The 11,633-nt window shown below is 42.2% G+C and overlaps 4 protein-coding genes across 4 annotated transcripts; 3 read left to right on the forward strand and 1 right to left on the reverse strand.

Annotated features, from left to right (window-relative positions):
• Positions 1-4,226: 4,226 nt before the first annotated feature.
• Positions 4,227-4,940, reverse strand: LY79DRAFT_592514 (NADP-dependent oxidoreductase domain-containing protein; the record flags this gene model as incomplete). Its single annotated transcript, XM_060561431.1, is given in 3 exon segments — positions 4,227-4,561; positions 4,575-4,744; positions 4,846-4,940. 3 exon segments carry the CDS (start codon positions 4,938-4,940, stop codon positions 4,227-4,229), a joined length of 600 nt encoding a protein of 199 aa, XP_060410992.1.
• Positions 4,941-5,629: 689 nt separating this feature from the next.
• LY79DRAFT_562820 (uncharacterized protein) lies at positions 5,630-6,493 on the forward strand. The gene has a single exon (XM_060558504.1). It carries the CDS (start codon positions 5,933-5,935, stop codon positions 6,317-6,319), a length of 387 nt encoding a protein of 128 aa, XP_060410993.1. The 5' UTR covers positions 5,630-5,932; the 3' UTR covers positions 6,320-6,493.
• Positions 6,494-7,196: 703 nt separating this feature from the next.
• On the forward strand, positions 7,197-8,267 carry LY79DRAFT_562822 (uncharacterized protein). Its single transcript, XM_060558505.1, has one exon. It carries the CDS (start codon positions 7,310-7,312, stop codon positions 8,090-8,092), a length of 783 nt encoding a protein of 260 aa, XP_060410994.1. The 5' UTR covers positions 7,197-7,309; the 3' UTR covers positions 8,093-8,267.
• Positions 8,268-9,219: 952 nt separating this feature from the next.
• Positions 9,220-10,969, forward strand: LY79DRAFT_521731 (uncharacterized protein; the record flags this gene model as incomplete). Its single annotated transcript, XM_060555377.1, has 2 exons — positions 9,220-9,575; positions 9,637-10,969. 2 exons carry the CDS (start codon positions 9,220-9,222, stop codon positions 10,967-10,969), a joined length of 1,689 nt encoding a protein of 562 aa, XP_060410995.1.
• Between the last annotated feature and the right edge of the window lie 664 nt (positions 10,970-11,633).

An 11,633-nucleotide genomic window follows, 5' to 3' on the forward strand; every position in this document is an offset into this window, starting at 1 on the left:
ATCTTAGCGCTAGATAACTAGTTAAGGATTTTACTTATTAGTAGTAGTAGTGTTTAGTCCTTTTATATAACCTTATTTAGTACACAGTAGTTAATATAAAGTTATAGCTTCCCCTTTTTCTTTAGGATAAACAGAATAAGTGCCCCTCCTAGACTTATAGACAGCCTAATCTAGCCCTAAGCCTTAGCCTTCTTAAGGTATTTATAAAGTATCTTAAGCTTCTTTTCTAATAATATATAGATAGGTCTTTATAGTACCTTAGCACCTTCTTTAAAGTTAATATAGTGCTTATATATAGAGTGTTCTAGTAGGCTAAGTGCTTTATTTTTTAAGAATAGTTCCTTAAAGTCTATATACTTAGCTATCTATTTATACTACTTTAACTTATTGCTCTCTTTCTACGTAGGCGCTATAGGTGTAATATATAGCGTTAGTATTATTACTATAGCTTATAGTATATAGAATTCTTTCTTTAATTTAATAAGGCTAATATTTTGTTTATAGTAGAGGTATTACTAGTGCTTTATCTACTAGTTAACTACTAGATTTACCTCCTATAACTACTTAATACTTAAGATAAGTGTTAAGTACTATAGGTCTACTATAATAAAGTAGTATAATTAATACTTTACTACTCCTATACTATTAGTAGCCTTAATATAAAGGTAGTATACTTCTATTATTAAGAAAGGCTTATTATCTATATTAACTAGGGGAGTAAACAGGTATATCTATAGTAGGTAGTTAGTATTAAGTATACTTAGGCTTACTATATTAGCTTTTAATCCTAAGTTAATAAGCGCCTTTATTACTACCTATATAGTACTTTTCTATAATATAAGTAGGATCTTAATATAGTGTCCTTATTACTGCCCCCCCTTTGTTACTACTACTAGTATACTGTTTATATTATCTACTTCCTTGTAGTAATTATACTATATATACCTCTTTCTTTTATATCTCTTATACTCTATCTCTAGGCACCTGTTTATATAATAGCCCTATGCTCTATAGGTATAGTAGGTGCCTTATAGTTTCTTTACTTATAGGTAGTTCTTTATAATATACTTTAACTTATTATAGTTATAGTATACTTTACTATTTATTTACTTACTTATATTATTAAAGCTAGGTATAATAGTAAAGTTAGTTTTCTTATACTACTTAGGTACTACTTAAGTATAGTAAACGTTATACTAGCTATATTATAGTTAATAGTAAAGGTTAATAGCCTACTTTATATACCTTGCTAATAAAACTAACTCTATATATATCCTTAGGAGTACTAGCTGTAAGCTAATAGCTTATTAAGTGCTTAGTTATAGCTTAGTTAAAAAAGAAGAAATATATTACTCCTCTAGAATAGTATAAGGTAGCTTTATCTTTAGTGCTTTATATTCTATAAAGAACTAGTTAAGGCTTTAGTTAGGCCCTTAGTAGAGGTAGTCTAGTTATAAGGTTACTATAACTATATAGCTACCTAGGTCTAAAAGCTTATTATATAGGAAATCTTTAAAATCTCCCTATACCTTAATTACTTACTCTATAAAGCTATATTCTTCCTTAGTTAAATACTTTATTTATCTTTTTTTTATATAGCCTTTAAGGTAGCTTATTATATATACTATTTTATTATAGTTATTATAAAACTACTTTATATATAGTATAAAGTATATATAGTAGTTAAATAAAAAGACCTAGAGGTCTTTATATAATTCCTTATTATATAATAGTATAAAGAGGAATAAAGGTTAATATAGGTGTAAACTATTATCTAGTTTAGTGCTTAGGAGGATTACTAGGCTATCTTAAGCCCTACTTTAGTCTTAGGGTAATAGCTTATTATTTATACTTATTATATAGTTAGCTCTAGTGTTAAGAGTATAACTACTGCTTTAGAGCTATAAGAGCTTTTTATGCTAATAATAAATTTAAGTCTCCCTATAGGTAACCTTAAGCTTCTCCTTTAGTTATTACTTTTCCTTTACTAATATAGTAAGTCTATAGGATAAGCTATAGCTTCTTAAGGTACTCTCTTCTATAAGTAAAGAAGGTAAAAAATAACTAGTTAAGTTAGTTATAGCTTAGGCGCTACTACTACTATACTTAGGTATAGCTACCTCTTAGGTTATATAATAGGTATTTATAGGTATATTACTTATTAGGCTAGTTATCTAGGTAAAGCTTTTAGATTATTAAATAATAATAGGTAACTAGGGTAATAAGTAAACATGCTATAAGTGTAAAGGTAGGTATATAGTATTACTAAAGCTAAAAGCTACTTCTTTTTTTCTTTTTTCTTTTGCCCCTTAGGTATTCCTAGTGTGTGTACGCTTACTTTACTTCTGTGCGCCCTCTAAGTATATAATCCTCTTGTGTGCCTTATGTACTTGCGTTATACACCCTGCTTATTTAGTGTTATATAATGCTTAACCTACGCTTAGTTTGTCTTGCCTATTTATCTTTAACACTTTTGTCCTATATTATTTATTTAGCTCTTTGTTATTACTTGCCTTGTTTTACTGCTTTACTATTACACTTTACCTTTGTACTACGTTACTTTATATTACCTATTATAGCCTTACTCCTCCTATTAGATCTATAATAGCTAGTAGAAAGGCTATATTAAATAGCTAAAGGATAATAGAGAAGTATAATAGTAAATATAATAAATATATATTATTTTAGAAGTATTCTTATATAAAGTCTATTAATATATAGCTATAATACTTATCTAGAACTAGTAGTCTAACTACTTTTAGCTTACTAAGTATAATACTTAAGATAAAGACCTTCTTTAGTTACTTAAAAGTAGTTTTCTTAGTTATCTAGCTATTATTTATATATATAAAGTACTATCTTTTATATTTAGATAAGTTAAATAAGAACTACTAGGCCTAGACTAATTTACTTTTATATATAACTAGTAGGTATAAGGACCTCTTATTAGTAGTTATATACTTAATAATAAAGATCTATACCTAGGATCCTAGCTACTTTTTTTAAATATACTATAATACTATAAAGCCTAGTATTAGCCTATTAGATCCTTTACTCTCTATAATACTAGTCTTATCTATATTTTATTAGTTAAATAAATAGATTCTTTAGATAGTAAAGATACTAGTTAAAAGCTAAAAAAACCTCTAGATAACCTTAGAAGAATAGGCCTTTTATTACTAAGTATTAATTACTCTAGATTAATAAGTCTTAATTAATAGGTTTTACTATAGGAATTACTATATTTATTTTTTACCTAAAGGTTAATAAGTATTATAGGTATTACCTAGTATATACTCTACTAGGCCCTTTAGTTATTAATAAGTAGGTCTATTACCTAGGGTATACTAGGTTTATACTTATCTAGCTAGATAATCCTTTTAGGCTTAGGATAATTACTATATATAGTTATAAGTAGTATTTTTACTTTACTACCTATAGAATTAGTATTAAAGTGTTTAGTATAGTATAGCCTATTTCTAAGTAGTATAGTAAATAAAGTAACTATCTACTATATTATTAAAGGCCTATTAGAGCTTATCTTTAGTATATTACTTTATTATAGGTTAAAGAAGGTATCCTAAAAAAATTATATTGTTTAGATGTAAATAGATAATGTTATAATAGTTTAAAAAAGGTAGTAGTGTTAATAAAGGAGGGGATTTTCAGATGTCTAAAGGTAGGGGATATCTAGTTATAGGGTAGTTGAGTTATGGATAAGGGTTGATAAGCAATTGACAAATAACTTTGATGAGCTTATCTTGGTATACATGGCATGCTTAGTTAACAAATGATGATATACTTATTAGTCAGCATTATCGTTCAAGAAGGAAAAGACGAACTTAAGGCAAATGGTTGAGCTTTCTGAGTTGCTTTGGAGCAAAGGGGCTTCAAATGGATGCATTTGTTTTCAAGACGTAGAACTTGGCTCTGTATCCAAGGGAAAATCGAACGCAGACACAAATGACTGAACACCAGACATAGCAGCAGTTCAAACGATGACTGAATATGCGCTCGCTACTGGCCGGCTCAAGGAAGAGCAGCAGACAACCTGAACAACACGTGAATCGAGTAATAGGAACGACACGACCCTCAAATATCCGCTCCAGCACCAACTGATCTAGAGGTTTTGAACAAATTCTTGAGATTAGAGATATGTCACCACTAGAGGGTCCACTCTTCTATCCGCCAGGCCAGCTTCGATGGATTTAGCTCGCAAGGACGTCTCAAAGTTCAACAGTCACCGAATACTCGGTGAACATACCCAGCGGGTTACGTTTACCCACGACCTCGGCCTTCTCGACTTTGTCCCTGATCTCCTGGACCTCCACCTTGGAGAGATGCACCTTGAGGGCCCCGACGTTCTCCACCATATACTTGAGCTTCTTCGTGCCGGGGATCGGCATGATGTCCTCGCCCTGCGCCGACAACCACGCTAGCGCCAGCTGGCCCGGCGTGCAGCCCTTCTTATCTGCGAGGGCCTTAAAACGGTTAACAAGCACTGGATTCTTAGCAAAGTTTGCAGGGCTGAAGCGAATCGTCGGGCGCAAAGTCGTCGGTGCTCTTGATCTGACCCGTCAAAAAGCCGCGACCCAGCGGCGCGTAGGCAAAGACTGTGATGCCAAATTCACGGCAGGCGGATAACAGGTTCGTGCCTGTCTCATTCTCGATGTCCAGTTGGAAGGGGTTGTACTCGACCTGGACGGCGTCGACGGGCGCGACGGTATAGGCCCTTCGGATGCTGCTGGAAGCTCATTTGGAAATGCCGATGGCTTTGATTTTTCCATCCCTAATATAGAGGTATCAGTACCTATCTTCAATAGGACGTTAGAGCCCCTAGCTTACTTCTTTGCCCCGGTCATTAGCTCCATAGTCTTCTCGACAGGCATCTTGGGGTCGAGACGGTGGACGTAGTAGAGATCGACGTAATCGACGCCCATCTTCTGCAGACTGCCCTCAAGGCATTCATTGAAGAACTCGGGGCTGTTGTCGGCTAATATATTCCACTCGCCCTTGTCTTTGACTGTGAATTATACTCCGCACTTGAACAAGTACATGACACAACCCCATTTTACTGCATTTGTTTTGTCAGATTCACGGGTGTGATAGTGAGGCCAATTGTGTGTATATTGAATGTATTACGTGTCTAACTAGGCATCCAAGTGCCTGTCAGCCGCGCCTAGCTATCCAACTAGGCCCTTAGGATCCCATGTCCTACGCGCCCGAGGCCTCTATAAGACCTATTGCTTGGGCTAAAGCCTGCAGCAGTCTTCTTGATGCTGTCAAGCAGCCGGCTCAGCCAGGCTGATAGGTTCTATCTCCAACGGTCGCTACATTGCCCCTCATAAGCGTACCTTTCAAGTTCAATATTACCCTACTCTTGCGGAAAATGAGGTCCAATGGCACCTGAGATACTTAGGCCAACGGCCAACGCTGAACGCCAACTTATCAAGGCCCGGTTGGCTCGCCAATCAGGTCGCCTCTGGTTATCATTAGACTGAGAGACGGCTGTATTCCTGATCGTGTCTGGCGAGTCGATGGGGCAAAATGCAGTTGGGCTGGGTGTTATTGATTCTCACAAAGCCATATGGCTTTGCCAGGCCTCGATACTGCCGCACAACACTGCCTTCCCGAACGACCCTGCTCCGGGGTACCCACTTCACTCCGCGACCCCCCACAAGAGGCGGTATTTAGAAGTAACAAGCCACTTTCAACTCTGTGACTTGCCCCCTAGGCAGCACTGCTTCATGACAGTTATAACGTGTTTAGAGTAGAATTAATGTCTGCATTAGTCTCCTTGCAACAGTTCCCTACGCTTGGGTTGTCCCCGGAATGCCAGTTGTTATTCTCTAGCGCCGTTGTGAGAACGCGTTGTTATCAGTTAGCTGTTATCATGCGATACGCCATCTGATACAAATGGCTCGGCCTGTTTATGTTCCCTTTACGAATCTCATTCGCCGGACTGATGATCAAGTTTCGTTTGCCGGGGATCAGCCTTGGCCTGGTCATCATGTGCCAAGTTTTCGGGTCGCTGACTAGTGGTACCATTGAGATGGCTAGGCAGACTGCCGTCATGGCTTTTGTTCCATGCCATGAGGTAACTTTTGGCCTTGCCCTGCTTTCCATTGTTACCGGTGTTGGTGCCGCCATTAAATCATCCAATAGTGATGCCACCAGGACCAACTTGATGCCGTCGAAGCTGGCAGCTTATCCCCCAGAAGATCTCAAGCGCGAGGCTTTACTTATACATGATGACCTTACAAGACAGCTGAGTTTTGAATGGGGAAGCTCTGACAGGGATGGGATCGTACTCGTCTAGGGCGAGACACTCAAAATAAAGCTCATCGAGTAGCTGGCGACGCTGGCTGGACCGGTTGTTTGGGTAGGGAGGAGTCATGGATGGCAATGACCGCCAGATTCGGCCCGGAGTTGTGGGCCCCGGAATCATCGAACGCGTAGATGAGAAGTGTTGCATAACAGGGGCATGCCTTGCTGACTGGGTGAAAAACCTAGTGTTCAACTCTGGCAAAAAGAACAAAGAAAAAGAAAAGAAAAGAAAAGAAAAACCTACCGCATCAGCCTAATGCTCTAAACGACCGCATCCTGCCTGGTATTGCACGTGCTGGCATACCTATTCGACACGGACCAGGCCTATTTGGGAGGCAAGATTTGCTTCATTCTCTTTGGCTCGTCGTCGCCCAGCTGCGACTGGCTGTACTTATATTTCCCCGAAATGAAGGGCCGCCACTTTGCTGAGATTCAGTAAATTTTCAAATTATATGCCTATGAGATTAGAGCCGGGGGCATGATGAAAAGAAGCTACGAAAGGAGGAGCAAGAATGAAGGGTCAAATTGTGGATATCGAGGGGTCCAATCGAGGGTGACAGGTTAGCCCAAAGCCTGATATCATAGGGCCTATTCAAGAAACTGAGATAGCACGGTTTTTTTTTTTTTGGTTTTGTTTTTTCACCTTTCGGTCCGCTGTCAAAACCTGACCGAAATGACAGGGACCAATGCATGGGGGAATGGTTAGCGACGTTTGGGATACAGCAAAAGACCCTGTGAGCCCGACTCATAATCGGAAATTAGGCTTGATCCTGACGGGCCCCATGCCAAATTTCACAGAGTGCATCCACATTGCCATGTCTTTTAAAGATCCCGCTCTCCACACGATGTCCTCTGGATCCCGGTGTTTTGGGGGCAGAAACGAAACCACATTACATTCTTTTGCACAGCCTTAGTTGATTGCTGATCCCGCCGATCGAGAACACCTTCAACGTTACAATCTTTCACAAACACGGCATCAACCATGCTATCTGACCGCATCTACCTCCTTGGGGCCAGTCTGCTGGCTACATGCCTCCAACTTGCGAACGCCCAGTTACCTGCAGACGCCATAGAGCTTGATCTTGTCTTCCCTCGTAAAGATGGAAAGTACGGCGAAACCAGCAACGGCTACCCTGTCCTTCTGAATGTTCAGAACCCCAACGTCGCCTACAAGTATGGCTACAACTTCGTTTGGGATATTTACTCCAGGAACAAGAACTCGTACCTACGTACCGCAGCCCACGGCGTGATGGGCGCCTCCATCGGCAACGAAAGCACATTTGGCAATGGCCCGCATCTAGAGGTTGGAAAGACCGGCCATCTCGCTGCTGGCGACTACACCTTTGCCTGGGTCTTTGGCATGGGTGCTCAATGCGAATTCACCGAGCAGCCCGATTACAGCGAGTACAACCTCAACCCTCGCATCGCCAACGGCAGCTTCGATTTCGTTGTCGAGAGCAGCGGAAAGGAGCCGACTTTCACCAAAACCTGCCCGACAGCTATCGGCAGCATGAGCTATGCCTCCACAACCACCTACAACTCTGAGGCCACCAGCGTTTGCGGGGTGACCGCATCCGTCACGCACGATGCCCAGCCCTGCTCAGCAACCGTCAGCGATGACCAGGCGGCTAGCGTTTACAGCGCGCTGGGATACGCTGCCGCCACCGGATCGTCGAATGGAGCGGCATCCTACAGCTGCCGACAGCCTGCTTTTCACACCGCTCTCATTACCGGTGTTGTTGCAGCGGTGGCAATTTTTGCTTAAGGGTACGGGATAATCGTATCGTCGATGCAAAGGGAAAGAAAGGAGGGGGACGCTCCAATGACTTGACGAAGAGTGGCCAGCTGAATACAACGGGCATCACAACCTGCCCGATTCGCAGCCCTATGAGCTTTTTCTTCTTCTTCTTCTTCTTCTTCTTCTTCTTCGGCTTCGGAGAAGGCAGCGGGCTAAAACCTGCGCATGAAGGCTCCAGAGACGATTTCTGATCGCACGGCTGTGCCGCTTCGCTTTATGGGAATGCCGTGTATTGGTCGCGTCTTGCAGTTGCCGGGCGTGGTTTCTTTCTCGGTGTCACATATTGCAGCACAAGGCGAGCCTAAAATAAGCTTGCGATCTACATCGAGTGCAAACCGCTACGGATCTGGGTCTTCGTAAAAGCAAGCCAGTGAGTAGGGTACCGTAAAGGAACGGACAATGACGGATGGATAACATTGCCACTTGCCAACACCCACAGCGAGGATAGGATGCCCAATCATGGCTAATCTTGTGTAAGGATTGACCTTTTGATCTGAGACCCCGCTATCTCGCGCCTTCAGACATGGTCGAGAGCCAATTGAGAGCATTGTCGGCTCATGTTAGCACCAACCGAGCCCAATAATACAACATTTTGTCTCGCAGTTCTCCAGAACTCCATGGGTGGTATGCACCATGCACTTAAATGTAAGCACTATGTACTAGCTCCAGAAGCATGATGGATGGATGCCCGGGCAGGCTCCAAGACCTGTCATGCTTCCTCAGCATGTCGCTACTATTTGAGGCTCCGGCCTCAACCCGGCTGTCGCCATGTCACTCTCCTGTTGCTGACTTTCTTTATCGCTTCATTTTCGATTCTTCATGCACTGAGCCTGGCAAAGCTGCGACTTGAATCCGAAATTGGCAACATGTCGTACAGGCAACACACGCACAATGCAAGCACAGGCTCGGACGACACTATATACGTCAGACAACCCACCAGCCCGTTCATCCAAGAGCCCGAAACAGGACAGAATTTAGGATCTTACAAGGCATACCAGCCCACTTTTGTCTCCGTTGATGATGTTCCACTAAGTGAGCCTGCTTTGAGCAGTAACGGCGAGTCAAGGCGCTCTGTTCTCTCCCGTTGGAGTAGAATGTCGGAGAAAACACACGTCAAAGTAAAGCACATCTCTCCATCAGGGTCCTGGATGTTCGAGGTTGTTAGTCTGGTTGTTGCTATTCTAGCCACAACTGCAATCATTGGTGTTCTCGGGGCATATGACGGCAAGCCATTGGCGTCATGGCATTTCCAAATCACTATCAACGCTGTCATTGCTTTGTTGGCTACCGTAGCTACTGCAACCATGGCCGTTGTTCTTTCCAGTGGCATCAGCCAGTTGAAGTGGATACACTTCATTCGCCGTAGGCCTCTATCCGACATGGAGATATTTGATGATGCCAGTCGAGGTACATGGGGAGCTTTAATGATGCTTATCAAACTCAGGGGGGGGTGAGTTAATAGAACATCCAAAAATTTCCAAATTCTGTATCTAACCTCGAATTGTCCATAGTCTTCTCGGCTCTTTCGGTGCCTTCGTTGTCATTCTAACGCTGGCCTTCAATCCATTCGCCCAGCAAATCGCAACTTTCCACGCCCGCACTACCAACTCCACCGAAGGAGCTACGAATATTCGCTCTTCGCAATATTTGGTCGCCTTGAGTAGTCAAAGTGCATCAGAAGGCTTCATCCCAATTCTCCCCTTCAAAGCTGCCGTATATAACGGGCTCTTTGCTGAGAATGGCAAGCCTTGGTTAAGTCTCCCCGTCAATTGTCAAACGGGAAACTGCACATGGGAACCCTTCGAGACTCTTGGTGTTTGCAATTCTTGTGTCGACATTACTGAGTTCATGACTCGAACTTGCGAAGATGGTTCTATGCCCGAAGGCAACTTGACAGAATGCGGCTGGTCTGTACCTCTTGGTGCCAAGCTCAAAACACACGCCGAGGTTTTCAGCATGACCCCCATTTTTCCTCGGGGCCTCGGCGACATGTCCTACTCAACGATCATGAAGCTTGTATTCATGGGAACCGAGAATCAAGAAGGAGTTGCTGGCGATCTCGCACCATGGGCTCGACAGTGTACCCTCCAAGCTTGCGTCCAAACCGTCAGCTCCTCGATCGTTAACGGAGAACTCAAGGAAACAATACTCCACATAAGAACGAACGATACAGTAGCTACAGCAACCCAGGAATCCCTCGAACCTATCTATATTCTAGGAGACAGCAGCGAATATCTTTACCCAATTCATATAAAGGTTATGATGGGCATGAGGTCGTGGTTTTCAGACCTGTTCCGTACGGGGTCGGCTTCAAGGAATCAAGAAGTGATCAGCAAAACCATCTCCACGCCAGACAATGTCATTGCGAATCTCACTGTCGGTATATCCAGCGGTGAAACATTTTTTGACACAGACATCGTGCAAGCTTTCTATTGGAACTACTACGAATACCCCGCCGGTATCGATATGCTGATGAACGATCTTGCGACTAGCGTAACAATCAGTTTTCGAAGCTTCAACGGCACCAATGTCACTGGCATAGCACACACCGTCGAGAGCTACATTCACGTCGAATGGGGCTTCCTCACGGTCCCTCTTCTCACCATTTTACTTACGATTATCTTTTTAAGCGGGGCAATCTACCAGACATACAGTCACAAGGCAAAGCTATGGAAAAGCAGCATGTTAGCAACCCTGGTCCATGGTCTGGACAGAAGTGCACGGGAAAGATTAGAAGACTTGGGAGGGTTGAGGGAGCAGCAAAACGCCGCGAAGTCTTTCAATGTGCAATTGAACGAAGGCGACGAAGGGCTCTTAGTCCTTTCCAAATATGATGATATTTAGCATAGAATTCGGAGTCAACATCCATATGTTCACTCCACACGAATGAATTGGCCATTTCAGTTTCGACGCGCTCTTTCCCACTCTCATAAATGCCAGAAAGAACTCTCAAGCATACTTGTGAATTAAGCTTAGTTGTCAATGCTATGGGATTCTTTCCCAACATTGTTATTCTCCCGGTAACTGTCCCCTTGAGACACGTGGCTTATACCGAGATAGGTATGGCGGAACGTTGTCCTCTTGCCCTACATGATGATTCAAGAACCAGAGGATTTCTTTCCAAGATTCGTAACCTAATAGTACAGTAGCCGATTGTGATTGTTTAGGTGTTATTGTGATTGTTTAGGTGTTATTGACTTTGTCTTCAAAAAGTTTATAGTATCTTGGCAACAAGCACATGGTGTCCCGATGCTGAGCTGGTAGAACATTGCATAACAGATCCATTAATCGAGAAATTAGCGAGTGTGTCGTATTGGACTTGATGTGGCATAAAAAGCCTGCAGTACAGGGAAGCCGGCGAATCTTGTTGTTTCTAACACCTCTCAATTGGGCAGTGAATAGACTTCTTGACTACAAGCTGTCCAACCACCTCCTTGACTTTGCCGCATTTGACCCTAGCCTTGGACGTCACTCCACCCTTTAATGAGAACGATTATTCTGTTCTGTT

The sequence above is a fragment of the Colletotrichum navitas genome, assembly GCF_030913465.1.
Source record: "Colletotrichum navitas strain CBS 125086 chromosome Unknown LY79scaffold_60, whole genome shotgun sequence".
Classification (NCBI taxonomy): Eukaryota; Fungi; Ascomycota; class Sordariomycetes; order Glomerellales; family Glomerellaceae; genus Colletotrichum; species Colletotrichum navitas.

Coding starts and splice junctions, on each gene's coding strand:
- LY79DRAFT_562822 (XM_060558505.1), top strand. CDS start 7,310: ATGCTATCTGACCGCATCTACCTCCTTGGGGCCAGTCTGCTGGCTACA.
- LY79DRAFT_562820 (XM_060558504.1), top strand. CDS start 5,933: ATGTTCCCTTTACGAATCTCATTCGCCGGACTGATGATCAAGTTTCGT.